Source organism: Brachyistius frenatus, unplaced genomic scaffold (assembly GCF_029030835.1).
Source record: "Brachyistius frenatus isolate BFR_SWC_R1_liver_20210118 unplaced genomic scaffold, ASM2903083v1 Contig_37, whole genome shotgun sequence".
NCBI lineage: Eukaryota > Metazoa > Chordata > Actinopteri > Embiotocidae > Brachyistius > Brachyistius frenatus.
In genome coordinates, this window is record NW_027210636.1 from 400728 (window position 1) to 422956 (window position 22229).

General features: G+C 45.8%; 1 protein-coding gene across 1 annotated transcript; it reads left to right on the forward strand.

Annotated features, from left to right (window-relative positions):
- Nucleotides 1-364: 364 nt before the first annotated feature.
- On the forward strand, nt 365-21856 carry LOC138622595 (olfactomedin-like protein 2A). Its single transcript, XM_069701480.1, has 8 exons — nt 365-699; nt 10084-10347; nt 10951-11058; nt 11153-11329; nt 11538-11796; nt 15413-15727; nt 15937-16122; nt 19309-21856. The coding sequence occupies exons 1-8, from the start codon at nt 631-633 to the stop codon at nt 19911-19913; spliced, it is 1983 nt and encodes a 660-aa protein (XP_069557581.1). The 5' UTR covers nt 365-630; the 3' UTR covers nt 19914-21856.
- Nucleotides 21857-22229: the final 373 nt, after the last annotated feature.

The window sequence follows — 22229 nt, forward strand, 5'->3', positions numbered from 1 at the left end:
TTTTTTGTTTTTTAATTAACACCTTCTAAACACAGAAATAGTGACATCATTCAGGATGTGCATTGAATTAAATAGAAAATATAAATAATATCCAACTATGGCCTAAAGCAGTTTTATAGTTAGTATTTTTATTTGTTTTACTGGCGTTTCATGCCAGACCGCTATTATTTCTTCTTCTTTTCATTTTTTTTATTTTTTAATTTTTTTAAAGCCGGACCTGTCCCGTCCTGTCCCGTGCAGGCTGATTAAACGCCGCCACACACCGAGGGGACTGTGTGTTTAAACTCCTCCCATCCGCAGGAGGACAGATGGATGATGGATGATGCGCACTGTGCGCCCTGGCTGACAGACGCAGCGCGGCGGTGCAGACAACAGCAGCGCACACATCCATCCGCATCCACACACACACACACACACACACACACACACATACACACACACAGACAGACAGACGCAGACGGGCCGGACTCACACTGTCGGATCCTCCCCCCGTGTGTGAAGGGGAAATGGAGTTCAAATAGACGCACCTATTTCACCTTTTTTCTCCGGACTGAAAGCTGTTTTGACCGCCGCCGCTGTGGATTTTTTTTCTGAACTTTTCACTTCCGGACGCACTCAGAGGAGAGAAAAATGTGGAGATACAGCAACTTGGTGGCCTGTCTGCTGGTTCTGTGTAAGGACGCGTCCTCGCAGAGTAAGGTAAGAAAAACAAACAACAAACCAACACGCGCTTTATGCCGCAGGACTTTCGTGCATGTTTGCATTTTTCTTAAATCAAGTGTTTTGGGTGTCGGTCAAAACCAGAACCTAATATAATTGCAGCTGTCCTTCCTCCTCTCACCTGCATCATGTTCCGCGTCACGGTGCCTCTTTCAGACAAATAAACGCACGCGACCGGTTCCTAAAATTTCCCAACAAGCCAGACCTTTCAATTTTCTTATCTTAACGCCGGCAGATGGTTTCGGGAGGGGGAGTGTGTGTGTGTGTGTGTGTGTGTGTGTGTGTGTGTGTGTGTGTGTGTGGGGGGGGGGGGTTACGTGTCTTTTTGAGGGTTTATTCAACCACACCAGTAACCATACGTGTGCGTAATTACACCTCCAAACGGCGCGCGCGCGCACAGGAGACGGTGCCAACGGAGGAGTGTGGGAGAGAGATGGCACTATAACGGGTAATATCTGGCTGCCCTTGTTTGTACAGCTGCTGGACTACAGTAACCCCTCACTCTCCCTCAGCCTCATCCAGCTCCACACACACACACACACACACACACACACACACACACACACACACACACACACACACACACACACACACACACACACACACACACACACACAAAGGCAGGAGATAAAACACATGTACACATTACATGAAGACCAGAGGCACGGTCGTCTACGTAAGGCCAAGTGTGCTGTGTTGTCTGTTCTGGATAGAATCAGGGTCACTGAGGAGTAGAAGCTCTCCGTTTAACATCAGCTGAGGCAGTACATTTAAAAAAAATTAAATTCCAGTGAGAGAAGATCTGACACTACTGATCCCTGGTTTGTGTTTGTCCCATTTTAACATGCGTGCACACAAAAGCCGGCTCCATATGTGGAAGAACATGACTTCCCTGCACAAAGCTCTGACCTCATCCCATCAAATCCCGACTGTGTCCAAATATGATGATAAGCCTGAAAACAGAAGAGTTGGGATGTTTATTATATATATATATATATATTTGGAAATGTCCAACCAGCACATGGACTATATGGCTGGAAGGATCAGGTGTCGACATACTTTTGGTTTTGTAGTGTAAATGTTTTTAAACGACTCACAAAGATGAAATTAAGTAAGAAGGCTTTTTGAATTTGGTCAAAATTTGTGTCGCAACCTGAATCTATTTGACTTTATCGTATAAATATTATGATTATATAGACGTGTAATAAAGAAACAACAGTAAATAAACAGTAATAAATTTAGTAGCCCAAAAAAAACAACAACAGGCTAGTTGAGCTAACTGGTAAAGCAAAACATTTGCGTACATTTTGTTGCTCACGCAAATAATGCTGCATCTGAAAAAAAACTACCGGTGCTAAATGCGAACTAGCCTAAGTTTAGCGGAATAAATTGTATAAAAAAACTCTCAACTCAAAAATGTTTTATTTGATTTTAAATCTTATATTTAAATAGCCTATAACTAAAGACACAATTATTAAATCCAACTCACTTAAAGTGAAGATAACGAAAGTCTGTAGTTACAGTTCTCTGGATTTGTAAAGCTAGTTAGCATTTTAGCGCTAGTAATGTTAAGAGTAAGTTTTTTTTTTTTTACAAAACACAAAGTCAATATTTAATGAAATTATTTTTGACAACTTTATCGAGGCTACTAAATTGGGATTATAGCACGTTTCAATGATTTATGAATATCTCAACGAATTATAATTCAATAAAGACAAAGCTGATTTATTTTACGTATTTTTATATGCAAGTCATTCGCATTGTCATTTATCAATAAAAACAGGAAATAGCGGCACTTTGCTTTTCTCTCTCTGTGTCGCCGCCCATTTCTTGTTTCTACTCTCAACTCCAAAAAATACACAAAAGAATAAAAGAAATAAAAAAGAAGCTCACAAATACACAAAACATGTTGTTGTTTTGGTCCCTGAGCAACTTTTAAATGAAAAAAAATCAAAAATTGTCTGGATTAAAATTGATCGGTGTCACGTGACCAGTGTGAAAAGTCACATGACCAGATTATTTTACCTTTTTTAAACAAGTAAATTATCTGTAAAAACATTCTTTAAAGGGTCGACTACTGATATGGTTCAAGAATCAAACCTTTGCGTACACATCATATGTTCATAAGAGGTGGATATTTGTTAACAGTCAATACTCAACACAATTTCACAGACTTAAACCAACATAAAAAAAAGGGCATAAATCTTAGGAGGTCTGAGAGGTCAAACACGTGTACTTAAATTGCCCCCCCCCCCAAAAAAAAAATGCCGGATTAAACGAGCTGACATCGTCATTTTAAGGGATCTGCAGGTCATACATCGTCCCGTCACGTCTCTCGTCACAACACCCGTCCCTCGACCTTGGCGGCTGCGGCAGACAGGAAACCAGGAAACGCTCCGCCAACGCAGTCGCTGCAGCCAAAAGCGGCGGCGTCATCACTGGTGTTAATGGGGGAGGACAAAAGCCCCCGCTCGGAGGAGGGCACGGAGGGCACCGGCGGGGTGGCGGGGTGGCGTGGGAACCAGCGCGTGCACCCTCCTTTTTTTTGTTTTGGTTGTAAACAAACCCCCTTTGGAGGACAAATCAGAAGCCGAGGTCAGCGAGGGGGCAGGAGACGGGGGACGGCGGAAGGGGGGGAGGAAGGGACGGTCATTAAAAGATGGACGGGGACCCTTTGCAGGTGCCGTAAGGTGCCTGGCGGCCGCCTTCACGTGTGCTTGCAATGACGTGTTATGCCGACAAGACTTTGTTTAATTGGGAGCGGGGGGGGGGGGGGTGGGGGGGGGGTCACGTGGGTCTTGATGAAGAGTCAACATCATCAGTCTGCAGATGGTCGAGCCTCCGTGTTTGTGGTCAAAACAAAAAAGGCAGTTGGAAATGAGAACGAGCACACACACACACACACACACACACACACACACACACACACACACACACACACACACACACACACACACACACACACACACCGAGGCACCGACCTCCGTGTCGGGGTCAACGTTTGACACTACGACCGCGCACGAGGACACGTTCACCGAGGCGCGACGGTGCGCTCGGCTTTCGCTGCCAATCTGCTGACGCGGCTCTTTATATTCCGGCATCCTTCTCGTCCTTCTCGTCTCTCAGCCTCAGATTTGATGCAAAGTTTAAACCAATCTGAATTTGTCTTCGTGAACTACGTTAGACGCGTCCTCGGCAGCGCTGTCGACTCGTGAACACAGTCCGTTGTTTGTATTACGGAGTTATTTACGGTATGTTTAAAAGCGTCCCTTTTTCTTTTCCCACACTTCCTGTCTTCACATAATTTCGAGCGCCTCTCCGTGCAGATTCATTTTGTCCTCGAGAGCGACGACCTCAGATAAACTTTCAAGGTCGAGCTGGTCTCCGTCTGTAAGTTTCTGCGTCCCTGCGTGACCTCGGTTAAACTCCCCCCCCTGTCCCCCGAGAGGCACCGTCTTCCCGTTGACCTCAACCTTGGGCCGATCTGAGGTCGTCCCTGCTGCTGTATTCTGCCTGCTACGGATGTGGAACAGTAAATGCAGGCGTTCATTTTAGAAAGACGAACCTCGCGCTCGGTACCGGATCTCCTCCACAGCGGCTCTTTAGCCTGAAGTCCATTTTGAGGGAACAGAAGAGAAGTCGCAGGGGAGCCGAATCCATCAAGCAGCAGCGGTGGGCGACGATTGTGTGGTTGCAGGAGAAACTCGTCGTTTGCAGCGGATGTTTTTTTGCAGAAGGTCGCAGCAGAACTCGGTGAACAAAGTTAACAAACAGCCAATTCTGCTCATAAAACAGCTCAAGTTAGCAACCAGCTAACAACGCAAACGACTCTCAGACGCCTCGGAAGGTTCCCGGTGGAACTCGGTGTTGACAGTCTGACTCTGGGGGACGAATTCACGGTTGCACAACTTCCGCCAACGTCCAAGAAAAAAACCCCACCCGGTGTCTCCTGACCTTCGGTCTCGCATTTCAAGGGTCTCTGTTGACGACTTCCAGAGTTCGGACTCAGTGGAAATCACCGCAGGGGCTCAGGAACACTTTGAGCTGTGAAGCAGGCGTGTTGAAGATTTCCCACAAATCTGATGTTTCACAAATGTTCACAAATACGTGCTGAAGTTGATCAAGAGACTAAACTTGGAAAACTTCCAAACCGACACCGAACTACGGAGGCCACCTGAGGACATGCGGTGGAAAAGAATTACATGGAAATCTGCTCGCATGGGTTAACGACTAATAACTAAACGAAGTGCAACAGATTTACGAGGCTGCTTGTTTAAAGGGGGAATTTGTCCGACATGCAAAAATTGGCTTCATCGCTCCGTCGAACTCTGCGGCGTCGATTTAATCACGCTGCGGTGAAAGGAAAAAAAAAAAAACCTGCTTATGTTGTCGTTTTCTAAACGATGAGTTCACCCGATGATAAACGGCCATTTAATCGAGTTAACTATAATCTCCATTTGGCTCTTTTTTGTTGTTGTCTGGCTTAAAAATATCTATTAATTCAAGTGTTTTGTTGGATAAATGGTTTCATGATGGAGCGCGTACAAATCTTCTTTCTCTTTTTTCAGCTCCGATAAACATCTGTTGTGTGAAAAGTCATCTGGGAGAAAGATGTTGGCGGCATCCGTCATTCCTCAGCAGGAAAACACACTAATAATTAGGGAAGTGTCTCTTTGGGCTTACGTACAGATTCCTGTTATTGTTGTTATTATTATTATTATTATTATTAGTGTGGAGTTTATTAGCGAAACGTTCCAGGCAGCTTAATTTTGCGTCCGTGTGCTTTCAGAGGATTTTGAAAATACACGGAATTTAAGTCATTCGGGATGAAAACTAAAGTCCGATCAGTGTCCGTCTTTTTCGCCTCCTTTTTTGTTTTTCCAGACGTGTAAAACGGAGCCGGCAGGAATGTCGACGTGGACCCCCGAAAGCAGCGAGTGCTCGGTGCACTTTGTGTGCAGCTAATTAGCGTCCCCGTGCCGACGCCACGACGGGTTCTGTCCGGGGGACGACCTCGGTGGTTCGTCTCTGGACTCGGAGCCTTAAAAAAAAAAAAAAAAGAAAATTGACATTTTTTTTTTGTGTGTAGGTTTTGTTTAAATTCCTCCTTTGCAGCAGGTTAATCTTTACAGCGGCGGACTGTTTATCATAAGCAGCCGCTAATTAGATTAAAAATCGGAGCCTTTGTGGCTGGAATGTGGGCCCCACTTCTGGGCTTGAGTGCCCTTGACAGGTAGATGATGTGGATTTTTAAAAGGGATAGTCCGTCCCTTTTTAGGTTTTTTTTTTTTTTTTTTTAGGGGGGCTTAGAGGGCTGATTAGAGTCGGTATTCAGGGTGCCCCCCACCTTTTTTTTTTTTTTTTTGTGGGAAAAATAAATTGAAAACTAAAATAATTTGCTTGCAGCTGTTTGTGTTGCACTAACAAAAAAAAAAGGGAAGCGGGGAGAAGCGGGGGGGGGGGGGTCTTTGTTTACATGGACTGCAGATACAAACAGGCCTTAAAAACTCCGCGGCAATCGGGGAGGTTTGGCTTCACCGCTGTCAGGCCGCGTTAGCAGCACGGAGGCCGGCGGCGGCTGATCTAATGGAGGCTCTTTTTCCTGTTTTTTTTTTTTTTTCTCTCTTTGACCCCGAAACTTGACTCGCACTTGAGAGGTCGGAGCCCGGAGACTCCAAAGAAGCTCAAAGCATGCGTTAAATACTCGAGGCCGCTCGGTAATTATTAGCACTCTTAATTGTGTTGCCCGTTCTCATGCTGGCAGGGTCAGCTTGGCATGGGATGCCGGACGGTCAGTTAGGCACACCGGCACATGTGATTTGACAGGGAGGGAGGAGGAGGAGGGAGAGGAGGCGATAAGGGAGGAGGCGATAAAGGGAGGCGGCCGCTCTTGACTGGCAGATTTCTTTTCTTTTTTTTTTTCCGGAAAAGCCGGCGAGTCAACGGCTTTAGTTCTTCCTCGACCAGACGTCAAGTAGCGAAGTAAATCTGGCTGGAATTTTCTCTCGACTTTCTTTCAATTTAAAAGCTGACGTTGCCACGCAGCGATCGGTGGACGAAACAATGACCCCCCCCCCCCTCCGTTAAAGAGGTTTAATCTGCTAATCCACTCTGTTTTCATGTGGCTGTAGCATTTGTCAACCTGCTGCCTTTTTCGCTTGACATGGGTCGGGGTCGGCCCGGCTCCGCACACAGGAGTCCTGCCCCCGTGTCGGACCCCCTTCCCCAGTACGTCCACTGTAATGGAAGGAGAGGGAGGCGGGAGGGGGGGGGGAGGCACACACACACACACACACACACACACACACACCCTCCTCACCTTCCCCATCACTAAGCCTGCATTCCTCCACTAATGAGCCCCGACCACCTCCACCTCCACCTCCACCTCCACCACCACGGCTGCCTCCTTACCTTCCCTCAGCTCTCTGACAAAAGACCTCCAAAAGCTGTTCAACTCGTAACCATGGAAACCCATTAAACAACACACCGTGACCAAATCAACGCTGCTTCACACTCTTAATTTCTGTCATTTCCCTTATTATGAGCCTTTTATTGAAGCTCCGCTCAACGTATTTAAAAAGGGAGGAGGAGGGGAGGGGGGGTCCGACATCCCGACGCCTGTCGTCCCTTGGCGTGGATCAATTTCCCACAATGCAATCGCGCTTTTTTTTTTATTTTTAAAGAGCCTCCAAAGGCTGATAAACGGCCTCATCGTTTTGACTCTCCGGGTCAAGTATAATTTTGCCGAGGTCGAGCTGGGACACGACTAAAGACATCAGTATGACATCATCACTGTCACTTTCTCAGGCAAAGAAGTCACATCACAGCTGTTTTTTGTTTTTTTTACAGTTTTGGGGAGAACTCGTATAAAAACGGACCCCTTTAATTGGAGGACATGAAGTCCGATTAAATGACAGCAATGACTGTTGGACCCGAATCTTCAGATGGAGCTCGTGAGCTGGTGGTAACGACACGGGACGTCTCGCCCGCTTGGTGTTCACGTGGCTTAAGTCGTGAGAATACTGTTGCTAGGCAACAGCGAAATGGACGACGTCGCAATGACACAATTTAGCGAGCTACCTGGCAGGTGACGTAATAAAAAAAAAAAGACAAAGACGAGGTCGTTGGTAACATCAAGATTTTTCCAAATGAATTTCGGCAAACACGTCACAACTCAGCTTTTTATTACAAGATCCGAAGTGAACACCGCGAGAGGGCGGCGGCGTTCATATCGTCTCTTCTCGTTAACTTTGTAAACACGACCCCCATTATGGGCTCATCGTCTCCATTACTGGTTCAAGAGCTTCTGTCCTTGTGAAGAAGACTGATCTTTGCTTCCAGGCTAACAGGCAGAGTGGGGGGAGGGGGGGAGGTGGAGGCTCCGCGTGGTGCCCTGAACACATCACGTCTTAAGATGTCAGATATGACAGTTTAAACTTGGTGAAGACTTCAAAGGAAGAAAAGGTTTTTCCGTACAAAAGGTCACCGGTTTGTTGGGACCAGTAAAGTTCGAGTCCCACCTCCGAGCTCCGAGTCACACGAGGACGGCACCGCGGCTCGTTAATGAAGAATCTCGGCGAAGTGATAACATGTGTGCCGGTCCCTAAATGTCACCGGGGGGACAGATGGCGGCCCGAACTTCCTCCAGCACGCCATCCAACCGCCAGGACTCCTGGAGCGCCGAGGCTGGAATCAAGAGCCAGAAATAGAGACGGGGTTCAAATGGGAATTTTAGAAATGTATAATTAATGAAGATTTGAAGATGAATGGCAGAGGGGGGATCGGCACCGCCCCACTGCGACCCGAGTCATTGGATTAGAACGGGAGGAAATGAAAAATGATTATGAAAACAAAACAGAAGAATGAGGTTTCCAAATAGGTGGATGCTAAAGTTTTTATTGTGCCTTGTTTAAGAGTGGCCAGTAGGGAAGCACATGGGATATATCTCAAACGGAGATGGTCCATCATCTGGAAGAGTTTGTGTTAATCCACTTATTAAACTTTAATATTTTTTTTTGCAAACAACTGGCCATTTTAGTTTCCCAAAAAAAAATCCACTTACTGTGTTAGTTTTCGAGATAAGTGTCCAACAAAAGGATGGAGGGACGAAAACCTTCACGGCCATCTTTGGGTTGTGCGACTCAACAACAGGTTTACTTATGAAGAGCTAAAGAGGATTAAAGCCAGAATCTCAAACTCAGTAATGTCAGACTTTTACAAATAAATCCGTTACAGTCAAGTCAAAGATGTCTTCCAGCTGGTTTTAGCCCGATGCTAACTTGAATATGGATAAAAAATAAATCAGCGGTGCTTTCCAAATGTGCTCAGACCGAATGGATCAAAGTCTTGACGGTGGAAATGAGTCATTTCAAAGGGTTGAGGACACTTTTAATTTCATTTAATGACCGTTAATCCTCAATTTATCCACCGTTTTAGAGTCAAAATAGTAGCGTCAGGCGCTAACAGTGCTTTTATAATTGCTGTTGCTACCAGAAGATGGAGACAAAGATTCCACGCTGCAGGTTTGAGATGTTCTTAAGCGTTTAAACCAAATCTTGACGTTGCATTGTTTGTGCAAATTTAACCACCACAGTTTCTACTTTATCTTTAACTAACTAACACTCGAACAAACCTTCAGTTCAGATCAACGAACAGCTATAAAACGGATATTTGAAAAGACGTCTTGATTTATATTAATAAATATTAAAAATTTATTGCGCAATAAGGCGTGCTGCGCTTTTAGGACCAAGCGGGGAGTTCTCAGCAGAAGTGCGTCTGCCAGCTCATCATCACGGCCTGAACATTTCATCGGACGTTGCAGTAAATCTGTGCAGCTGAATATCTCGTGTCAGACCGATGTCAGTTTGCACTTGTCTCACAAAGAAAGAGCGTAAAGAGTCCGCGCTCGGGCCGCCTCGCATTTCATCCTGTTTATTAAGTAAACCGCGGCCAAGCGAAGCCCCTTGTCACCGCACGTTGGCGGCCGCCGGCCGGCCGGTGATGCAGTCGAATGAGTTATGATCGTCTCTGAGGCTTTCCTCTGAGTCACACCGGCCAACAAAAAAGAGGGGAAGCATGTGCTCATTTTTTTCACATGGCTTTCCTTCCCTTTTGCTTTTGTTTCCCTTCAATGAAAAAAATAAAAATATGGATTTATTGTCAATGGATGCCCGGCAGGCTTTTGACTAATGGAATAAATGACTGGAAAGGAAGGAAGGAAAGACCAGCTTTAGCTCAACATGTACCTTCGAGAAAACGGACACACTTTATAAGTTTGGACTGAAACAATAAAGAGACATTTCCACAAAAGTGTTGTTTTGTTGATTTAAGAAATAGGGAAAATTCCCGTTTCTTGTCTTTCAGATCTTCGGGGAGACCGAGCCCGTTCGGATGACGTCCGAAGGCTCCGACTGCCGCTGTAAGTGCATCATGCGGCCGCTGAGTAAAGACGCATGCCTGCGGCTGCGCAGCGGCAGCGTGCGCGTGGAGGACTTCTACACGGTGGAGACGGTCAGCTCCGGATCCGACTGCAAGTGCTCGTGCACGGCGCCGCCGTCGTCTCTCAACCCCTGCGAGAACGAGTGGAAGATGGAGAAGCTGAAGAAACAGGCGCCCGAGCTGCTGAAGGTGAGGGGGAGGAGCTCAAAGTCTGATACGTGAATATTTACTGTACTCTACATTTTTGAAATGATTCTGGGGGCTTCAGATAATTGGTTCTAGAAGTTACAGCTGATGTAGAAAAAAAAACAACTGAAGAACTGAACACAAATGAATAAATCTGGGTTGAATTGAACTAAAGAAAATCAATCAGCAAAACCCTTCCAGTCTTCATCGTTCTTCCGATTTCTCTTTAACATGTTCTGTGAACACGTCAGCACACTTGAGCATAGACCTTAAAGCGCACGTTTCTTTTTCACAAGCAGCAGAAGCACGCTATGTTACATATGAACCAAAAAGACCAGATGTTTGATCCGCCTCCACTTTAAGCTTTCGGTGAACCCAATAAATCTCCGAAGGCTTCGACGAATGAACCTCAGAACGAACCTTTACGGCTAATGGGTCTATTGATGTGGACGCTCCATCAATAGAGGCAATCAGAGTGAAATGTTTTGGGAGGGCAGTTAAGGTATTACCCTGGTTTGACAGGAGGCACGTAAAGCTGTCAGGTTTGTGTTCAGGAGACGGTGAATAATATTCGTTCTCGTTCCCTTTTACGGCACGAACGAGCAGCTCCAATCCATGGTGGACCTCCTCGAGGGAACCCTCTACAGCATGGACCTGATGAAAGTCCACTCCTACATCAACAAGGTGGTGTCTCAGATGAACACCCTGGAAGAGGTAAAAAAAAAAAAAAAGCGTATTTAAAAGGGTTGGAAGGAGACGTCGGGGGTGACGAGGGTTTACGTCAAAGCTACGATGTTTTGTCTCGCAGACGATCAAGACGAACCTCACGCGGGACAACGAGTTCGTGCGGGACAGCATGGTGAGCCTCACCAACCAGTTCAAGAGGTACGAGAACTACTCCAACATCATGATGAGCATCAAGAAGGAGATCTCCAGCCTGAGTCTGCAGCTGCTGCAGAAAGACTCCTCGGAGAGCAAAGCACAGGTGACGAAGTCCGAATCACACGTTTCTGTTGTCGAGACATAAATACAAATCGCAGACCGTCTGAGAAGACACTTAGACACGTCTTTAATTCAAATTCATAATTTTGCTTTGACTTCAAAGCTACACAAAATAATCACGCGCCGTCGTCAGCGCGGTCGACACATGAAAACCCACCGAGTGTGTTTACGTAACCTGAATGTCTTCGCAGGAAACCAACGGCGAGAAAACAAAGGAGGCTGTAAAAACCCCCAACAAAAAGACCCCGGGAGCCAAACCACCTCCCAAGACGCCCAAAGAAAAGGTCGTCAAGCCCAAGAAAGAGGTCATCAAACCCGGGAAGCCCGTCAAGCCCGACCCGACGGCCAAAGCCAAGGCGGCCGGCCACCACCAGGCCGGCGTGGTACGGGGCATCACGTACTACAAGGCCTCCAAAACCGACGAGGACGAGCACAGAGGAGGTGAGGGGTGTTTTTTTTTTGTCAGCTTGGCTTGAACACTCTGTATAGTCTCCCAGCGCTGTGGTGTGTTCACAGAATGCCACCCTCCATGAGCTAAAGCAAACAGTGTGCTCGCACTTTAGCTGAGCTTGCACTTCCACTCTGTGTGCGATCATCTGTGCGTGATCCACCGTGGGTGTTGAAAATGATCCAAATTAGTTTCTTCACCAATTTAATCTGACCACACATGACACTTTGCTGGATCCGGATCGGCCCGCAGCCACGGAGTCCCTTTTTTTTTTTTTTTTTTTTTTTTTTTTTCCATGAGCCAGATTTAGTTTCCAATGGAGACGAGGTATAAAGCGTTTTCCTGGGAATGTTGTTTTTGCACAAGTGTGAGATAAAAGCCGTGATTGTGTTGCAAACTTTGCACGTAAGCGCGAGGCAATTAATGCTGCGCGGCACACAAGATCCCCCCACAATACCAGATTTACCTCACTGTTGTTTTTAGCAAAGCTCGTCTTCGTCGGTGCTGCGGTCAGATCACCGACCATATTTGGACGAGCTGGGGGAGGAGCCGGCGGTGGATCTGACTCGATCTGATTGGAAACCTGACGATACTACGTCCCGCCCACCGATAGCTGTAACCTGACTTCACCGCTGGCCTGTCAATCAAAAAACACATCTTTTTGAAGCTTATTTTCTAATGAATGAGGGATTATTTTCAGATGGAACGCCAGCAAACTAATGAGAAGGAGTGACTTTAGCTAACTTTCCACTTAAGCACGAGATAATTAATGCTGTGCGGCGCACAAGATGCCCCCCACGATACGAGATTTACCCCCGCTGTTGTCTTCAGCAAAGCTTGGCCTCGTCGACGCGTTCGCCGAACAGGAAATCCAAAATCGGTTTTATTGACAAAAAATAAGGAGGCGCTCAAATGCTGGAATGCCGTCTCGATGGGGCGCTGCCACGTCCATGTCACGCCTCGGCTTCACCCCCACGCACAATAAACGTGTGGGGACCCTCACCGACGCAGAGAAAACATTTCCTGACTCCTTCCAATCCTCTTTAAGTCTAGTTGAGTGAATAGGTATGCTGCGTTTGCACAGGGCACACGCACATGACGCTGTCACCCCGCGTGTTCTGCCACGTATGTGAATCCTGAGAGAGACCAGCTCACCCCTTTTGTCGAATCACCAAAAACTGTTCGGGGCTTCATTTCCATAATCTGCGAGCGAAGAGGAGGACGCAGGGAGCTCTATTCACCCGGGTGGGTGGGGGAATGCACCTTTTAATGCCTCTCATCGGATTTAGTTACAGTGACACACATTTCTACTGGGACCTGCCGGTGTTAGACACAGCTGACAGGTTTAAAAAACTCGTTTCACCACCCTGCAAAACTTAAACCAGTAATCGCACAGCTTGCAAGAAGCTAGCATGCATCTAGCTCGGGGATTGACACAAACTGCTGACATTAGCGTTATTACTACTTTCAGTAGATACAGGTGGGGGTGCGTTTAAAAAAAAAAAAGCTGATAATCTGCTCTGGTTTTCAGCAGCTTGAGGTCGACAGAAAAATGCAGGAGTGACTCTCGCACTGAGCTGAAAATGAAACGGGTGGACAGTAAAAGTAAAAAGTAGTTACTGCACATAACTACAGTTCTATGAGTATATTGGGTGGCGGCAGGTCCCGTTGGCCGAAGATAATGGTAGGGGAAACACTGCAGTCACACGAAAGCATGAGAAAGAGTTGCTTTGTTTATCACGTTTGGCTGAAGAACACGGAAATTTAAAGAAAAACAGGTGTGCAAGTGCTTGACAAAAAAATAAAAAATAAGGATGACTTACATGATGTTTTTCTTTTCTGGCACATGCACAGCGAAACACCAAACTGGCTGCCTCAAAATGTGAGCTGCATGCGGCTGTCTGCAAAGAGTTAAGAGTTCAAATGTATATTTCATGATGAAACTATAAATTTGTCTCAAGGCATTTTGTTGCCAGTGCAGATCTTTGCTTGAGTTCTTACAAAATCTCCAGAATATATTATTCTTATTTTTGAATATCTTCATTACCGAGTTGAAATATATCTTTAAGGGGTCTTTGATGTATAAAGTTGTAAAGTAACAATAGTAGTACAATGTGCATCCCACATGCTTTTACTAAACACAGATGGATGTCCCGTCCATTAACAATTACCCGCCGGCCTCTTTCACGTAACCTCCACTCGACCGGACAGATGTGGTCGCAGCTGATTTGTTTCTCTCGTTTTGGTTTTGAGGAGTTTTGAGGTACATTTCGCTCCGGGCGCAGTTTAAAACTTCTTAAAAATGCTAAACTTCTCTGAGCTTTTGTTTCTGCTAGCGAGTCCACGTGTTCAGAGTGTGCGTGTTCGGGGAGATGCTTGTTTTACAGCGTAATCCGTCAACATCTGTCTGGCAGCGCAGACCATCACCGTATGAGCAGCAGGATATGTTACGCTGATGACAGAAAGCTGAATCCAAGAAAGAAAGAAATCAAAGTCCTTTTATTAATTTTTTTAAGACTAATAAAATAAGTAGTCATCGAATTTAATCCAAAACCTCTAAAACAGGATTTAGGCAATCGGAGGGCTCGAAAGCGCGTCAGACAAATTTAGTGGTACAAAACACTGTACAACCAAATTTAAAGGAAAACGTGCAACCAGCATAGACGTCATCGTTGGTTTGTGAACGTCCATTATGAAGCCTCGAGTTCTGATTCTGTCCGTCACCATCTTTGCTAGTTCGGAGCGGTTTAAGGCAGGAAGTGACCATATTTGGACGAGCTGGGGGAGGAGCCAGCGGTGGATCTGACTGATCTGATTGGAAACCTGACGATACTACGTCCCGCCCACCAATAGCTGTAACCTGACTGCACCACAGGCCTGTCAATCAAACAGACACGCCCCCAAAACCAGGTCTTCTTGAATCTTCTTTTCTAATGAATGAGGGATTATTTTCAGATGGACCTCCAGAAAACTAATAAGAAGGAGTGACTTTAGCTAACAACACCGAGAGAACTGATGGACACATTTTATTCACTTTGGATTTGATGAGAGAAGTTGAATGGGAGTCTATGGAGCCGGAGGCTTTTTGGAGCCGACCTCTAGTGGCACTCGCTGGTATTGCAGCTGAAGACACTTCTGGATCGGAAACCATTTTTCAGAACTGGAAGTTACTTCCACTTTTAAATACAGTTAATGATTTCAACAGGCTGTGTTAGGAAGGAGTTTGGTGAAAGAAGCCAAGAGAAGATGGATGTTGGTGCTACATATGCCATCTTTGATGTGAACTTCTGGAACAGGGCAGACTCTAAAAATGTCTATCAAAGAGCTGCAGACTGTAAAATGTCTGTCTGCCGTCTGTAGTGTGAAGTCAACGAAAGGTTAAAACAGACAAGACCAAAGGCAGCTTCGAAACAATGTCCCGACTCACTGTTGCCTCATGCCGCCCTTAAGTAACCATCGCTAATGAGAACAAGAAGCTGCTTGTTTACAGCTATAAAAAGCTAACGTATTACTCTCGGTCTCAGGACAGTCTGACCTCGTTTGGCCCGCTGCTAAAATTTTTTTATGAAAATGATTTCTACTTTGCTTTATCTTCCTCTCCTCTTCCTCCTCCACCAGACCACCCAGCCAAAACGTACACAGTCCATCACGTCACCGAGAACCAGTCCGAGGACGGAGGAGCCGAAATGGTCCTGGAAACCGTGGCCGAACCTGCAGCGACCCCTGCTGCTCCCACGACGACAACCATCACAACCACCGCCGCCACCGCCACCACCACCACCACCACAACCGGCAGCACCACGACCACCACGAAGGCCACACCCACTACTATCACCACCCAAAGTACGATTGCATCCGAAAGACCGGCTCCCACGATTGTGCTTCTGCTGGACAACTCCAACAACAACAGCCGGCCGTCTCTCCACCGAGCAGGCGAGTACTGAAAAACCCCCTCGCTCAGAATTTTTTCGTTGCAGGCTTTGACTGCAGTGACGACGGCCAATTTGGCAGCAAGGAAAGCATGTCGGTTCACCCTGCCAAGACATGTACGGGTGTGAAATCGAGTTAAGCCCCCCCCGTGTTAATGCGAGTCATTCTTTCCCAGGCATGCATGTTGAACGTTGTTGCTTTCTACTTTCCAGGGAAGATCCTGAACTGCGAAGGGACCTTGGCGTCCATCGAGCAGCCGGAGAAGCAGCACAGTTACGGGCGAAACGAGGGAGCCTGGATGAAGGATCCCCTGGCGAAGGACTCCAAGATCTACGTCACTAACTACTACTACGGCAACAACCTCGTGGAGTTCCGCAACCTGGACAACTTCAAGCAAGGTGAGGGGTCAACTGGTTTGCCCTCGACTTAAGCTGGATTTATGCTCGAGGCGACGGGGTTAAAGGTCGAGCCAGTAGATCCTAGATAAGGCGTAGGTTTTGATTTTTTAGTCCAATGTCAGAGTTCACCGCCTGATCTCATCAGAAAGTGACACTTGACAGATGTATTATACATGTTGGGCGTCAGAAAGATAAGCAGAAGGTGTACCGTGACCACCCGGGTCAAAAGAGAAGGTCATGTGGAGTGATAAAGAGTGATAAAGTCTGCATAGGAAAGAAGTTCGAGGGTGGTCAGATGGAACAGGCAGGACTATGACTTGGAAAAATTAAGTCCATGATTAGACACAAGTGGACATGGACTTCTTTTAAATAACTTACGCAATGTTATTTGCATAAAATTACTTATTTTTAACCCAAAACGTGATTATTGGCGATCAAGTCTGTTTTATTGCTTTCTAGAGATGGTTTCTTAAACTGAATAAATACAGCAAATAGAAACATAAAACTGCTCAGCTGGCTCAGTCTGGTTGTAACTAAGATATATGATGAAAAAAAGATATCGATGGACTCGTGTGTTTTTAAGATTTTGGTTCAAACCAAACCGGTCCAGCTACCCGCCGCGTGACTATCCGTGGTGTTACGGTACGGGTGCTCGGAGCGACCAAAAAGGACCAAAAGAGACCCGACTTCACCAAATGGGTCATTTAAAAGAACTAAGAAGTAGAAAACACATTATATTACATATTATATGAAATTCAATTCCAATGATATATTCCCATTGAGAAGGCGGAGTGATATTTCTAGTGATGAGCAGGGTGTGATGTCATGGTGATTTGTTCCAAATGTACAGTTGACCAATCCGATCGCTGGGTCGGGACGACTGGTTGTATCATTTTAACTCCTCCTACCTTAACTGTAAGCGGCCTCCTGTAGTTTTGAACCTTACAGACCCGACTCCGCTTTGCTGGCCCTTAAAACCGCGTTGGCACTCGTAGCCCTGCACAAACTCAAACACTGGAGCACATTAATATAACAAAAAGCAAAGCATTGTGTAACCGCATCTAATCCACTTAGAACAACACTCCTCAGGCCTCGACTGAGCTGTGTAACATTTGCCGTCCGATCGCGTTACCCTGTCCTGAACACCAGGCTTCCTGCCAGGTGAACACACGCTCTGGACTCCACGTACGCCTTAATGACGGTTTGAGGAGTCAGTGCGAACATTTCGAAACGCATAAAGCTCGTTTCATGTTTGTTTACACCGTCACACATCTTTACATCCATCCAACTTAAAAGGCCATCATCTTCCCAGCGTGCCGGTTCGAACGCTCTCATCACCCTTCTTTCAATGCGCATCTGTATTTTTCCCTAATAACACCAGTGACATTGATTCGCGCTGATTTATCCGATGAGTTCGGATGGCACTGATGAGATCTGAGGAATGCGAGTGCTCTGGCGCGTTTCACGGTGGGAAAATCCACTCCTCCTTGCACATCCAAATCAACTGAGGAATTGGATTACACTCCGCTAAGGAGAGTTAAGATGATCTCCCCCTCGAAAGGCACTCGGCTTGTTGATCTAGATGTGTTTGGACAACGGGCTCTCTAAATGCACTTACATGTGAAGGCGTCCCGCCGGGCGGTGAGCTCACAGCTGTGTGCGGATGACTAGGTATCTTGGTGAGTGGCGGTGATGCCTGCTGTTCTCCCTGACATGTGCTCTGGCCTTGTTTCTTTGAACTGGGCACAGCGGAGAGGGATTAAGAGTGTGGGCCTGGGCCTTTTTTTTGGGGGATGGGGCTGGTGTCTGCGTGGGGTGGTGAGGGTGGGGGTGGGGGAGATGCGGGGGCTCTACTGAATATTGTTTTTCACCGGCCTTCAGTTATCATCATTATCTAAGTCGGACTTCCTGAGGTTGGAAGGTTAGGATAGCAGATAGGATGTGATTAGAAAATGACACCTATAAGCGCAGAGTGTGTTGGTTCAGGGAGGGAACTCCTAAACAAACCGCGGGACTGTCACATGAAGCCGGCGTGTATACAGTCTGGCTTTGTAAAAACAGCTTAACATGGGCTCTGTAATATCAGCTAGGCATGAATAACTCCATGTGTCCAACTCATGCTAAGCAAAGTATCATGTATCTCTTTCGCTCCGAAACATCCTGAAGGGTTAACTTAACTTTGCCTTTACCGTATATTATCCTGCTTATTGGATGGCCGGGTGTAGACCAAACACACGAATCCTTTCAGATGTTTGAAAATGATTTCATTATGAGCCCTATTTATTTATATTTACCACATGTCAGCCCCTTCAGGACAAGCTCACGGAGCTCTGTTGTGGGACAACTCTTGAGCCAAGTCTCGAGGAAGCACAAGCAAATCCTTCCCGGCCCGAGACTTTGAACATCATCCTTTCAAAGTTGCATTTATAGTGACAAGGGCTTTACAAGTCTTATTACTCTTTCATGTTATGGGTGAAATCAGGTCGAAACAAATCTAGATTTCATTGTGCAATTATATCATGGCTCCTAATTCTGAAAAAGCCCTCAATATCACTGATGTTTTTTCCGGGGTTCTTAAAGAAGTGCTGCAAGAAAAAAGTCAGCTTTTTGGGACGCTAGCAACTGTGCTACATCCACAACAACAATATGACTAAATTTGGTTCAATTTGCTGCAACTTCAGAGGTTGTTTGCAACGTGACTTGCATTAATAGTATATTAACTATTAATAGTTTTTTTGATTGTCACTTAAAACATGCAGTTATCTTATGTTAAAAATCATGAACATAGCTGAGGTGGGGAGTGGAAATGGAATTGCTTACTGATGGGTTTGAACAGATTTAAATGACGCTTATAGAAAAGGAACTTCAGTTAGATTATTGTCCAATCTTCAGGACACATTTTTGAGTGTTCGGGTCACGTTTGTTCCGTTAATGTGGTCCCAACACTTGATAATCTTTACAGTTACTGGAGGCGGAAAATCCAAAGGGAAGGTGCCCGCTGAAGTTTGATGACCAAATACGGCCTGTTTTGTTTCTTGGATCACAACAGAGCCATCACCGAGGATACTAGATACGTCCACAGTGGCAGTTACTGGCCTTGACGGAGACAGATTGCATCAGAGCTGAAACAGTGTTCGTTGCAACAGAATTTAACACAATCTTCTCCTTTTCCTTTTTTAATCGCAGGACGCTGGAGCAACCTTTTCAAACTGCCTTACAATTGGATCGGCACGGGCCACGTGGTTTACAACGGAGCTTTCTACTACAACCGGGCCTTCACCAAGAACATCATCAAGTACGATCTGAGGATGCGGTACGTGGCGGCCTGGACGCTGCTGCACGACGTGGTGTACGAGGACACCACCCCCTGGAAGTGGAGGGGCCACTCGGACATCGACTTTGCGGTGGACGAAAGCGGCCTGTGGGTGATCTACCCTTCTATGGACTACGACTACAACCAGCAGGAGGTGATCATCATCAGCAAGCTGGACCCCGGGGACCTGTCCCTGAAAAAGGAAAGCACCTACAGGACGGGTCTCAAGAGGAACTCTTACGGGAACTGCTTCATCATCTGCGGCGTCTTGTACGCCGTCGACGTGTACAACCAGAAAGAAGGCGAGGTGAACTACGCGTACGACACCCACACCGGCACCGATGCCATCCCTCGCCTGCCCTTCACCAACGAGTACTCCTTCACCACCCAGATTGACTACAACCCCAAGGAGAAGCTCTTGTACGCCTGGGACAACGGTCACCAGCTCACATACCGGGTTAACTTTGTCGACGAGTGAGCCGCGGTTAGTTTGCGCCACAGATGAGCTCACAGTAGGCCTGCTAGCACGCCACCGAAAAATAGCAAGAAGATTCGCAGTATTTCGACAGCCTATAGCAGCAGCCATATTGGAGTCAGCAGGACAACGGATGAACCTACACCAGCCTTCCAGTACCAATGCATGCATTTCAAACACCTGACCTCACAGTGTACCAAACACACGCAACGTCTCAAAACACGTACTTGGGATCATGCGACTGTACGACATGTCAATAGAACGGACGAGGAATAATCTCAGAGGTTGAGTTAAGGGTTCATCGAGAAAAAAAGTCAGCAGGCTGGCCAACAAGCAGGGAGACAGATACACGTTTAAGTTTGCGAGATAGGCTCACGTCAATCACGCAGACACTTTACCAAATGCCTCGAAGGATTGCTTCAGACAGGTCTTAACTTGTACATACAGTAAATGTCTGTTGAAAGATGTATGGTTTGGGAAAGATGTTGGCGACTACCATCTCCAAGATGGCAGAACGTTCCACTTGTCTAGCTTTGGCTGAAAAGGACAGTGCCGCCCTTTCAGTGCAAGAAAGTCCAGATTAAAGGAAGCTATCATTACATTCTAGCTCAACTTTTTTTTTTAACCCTCCTCTGCTGCAGTAGCCTCATGACCAGACCCTCGCATGGGTGTAACGGGTGTAACAACTCAGTTTAATTTTGAAACTATTCGAGCGGCTTTTAATCATGTCGGAAAATAACCCTTTGCAGTCTCCGGCTTCAATTTCTCGATATTTGGTAGCACTGCGACAAACGTTCGTATCGCTTCGTGTAGGTAGGCGGAGTCAGGCTGCTGCCATAGTAACAGCTCAAAAAAATAAGCATAGATTTAGATGGTTCAAGAGTCAATAATACAAATACATCTCTTAAACTATGTGACCCATTAGTGACCAAGAGTTAGTTTGACGCCAGCTGTGACCGTCTAGCTGGTATTCATTACGTCACCAAGTCTTTAGCGTTACCAATTTGGCACAGAGGCGCCGGTGAACTTCGCAGTGCTGATTTTTGGATCCCTTTTACAACTGCTAACAAAGCACGGCTACATTTAACCACCATCATCAGGCTTTCTAATCTTAGATTCAAGTGGAAGAATCAAGACTGTAAGTTGATCGAAGCGTTACTCGGCTCTGCTTCTCGGCCTTTAACTCAACCAACGAGATTATTTCTGCTTCTAGAGCAGCTCTGCTTCGAAGAAAGAAACTCAACTATTAGCCATTGTTTCATTTTGCCCATCTATTCCATCCTATCACCGAGCACTTTGATCATGAATCTGCTTTGATTATTATTCCGGCCTCATGATGCTTCCTGTCTCTTTTACCATTGATGTTGTTTTGAGGGATGTTTTGAATATAATATGAACTCCAAAATACAATGTACACAAGTTTCTAAGATTAAGATTTTTTTTATATATATATATATATATATATATTTACATGATTTCATTTGTCAATATCATACAACATTTGTTTCCGTGCATCTTGTTAAATTTCTGTATAAAAGTATGCAGCTTTTGTCATTTTGTTTTGATAACATTTACATAACCACTACATTTATTGTGATTCTTGAGTATGTGTTCTTCACCTCGATGGAAATTTAACATTTGTGATCAGTTACAGAAAACGTGCACCGCACCGTCGTAGATCTTCAGTAAAAAAACAAAAACATGAATGTTTTAAGTTTTGAAAATGACTTGGAGATCTCTGTGAGGCACATAGTGGGAACTGTAAAGCTTTAAAAGACACACAAGGAAACTCTTACAGAACTTTATAGTGTTGTTTTGGTGTTGTACATCAGTCATGGTTCATAACTACATTATTTTGCCTGTTCTTGAATTATCAGGAGGATTTTTTATTTTTATTTGTGAGAGTCATGCCAATTGCAATAAAGTAATTTGTCTTTACACGGAAACATTGTCATGAAATGTCTTGTGCTTTCAAGCATTATGAGCCTCGTAAAATTAATCCACAGTGACCCAGTAAATTTTGTGGGATAGCAGAACCGGTCTTGCCCACCTCGTGTTTGGAAGATGATGACCAGTGACTCAGAATCGTCTGATTTCTGGATAACAGAGCTCTCATGAGCTGTGTTCGGCTCTGGGCTAAAGGTCGCCGTGCTCCGTTTGATCTCCGGCCCAGAAAGCACAAGGAGCAGTCTCGGGGTCATGGTAATAAGGGCACGGCCGCCTGCTTCTTGGCTGGGGGATTCGAAAAAAGAAAATCTCCCAACTTTGGCTCCAAGTCATGCAACCCTGAAGGCGGAGGCGCAGAAATAAGCTGAAGGC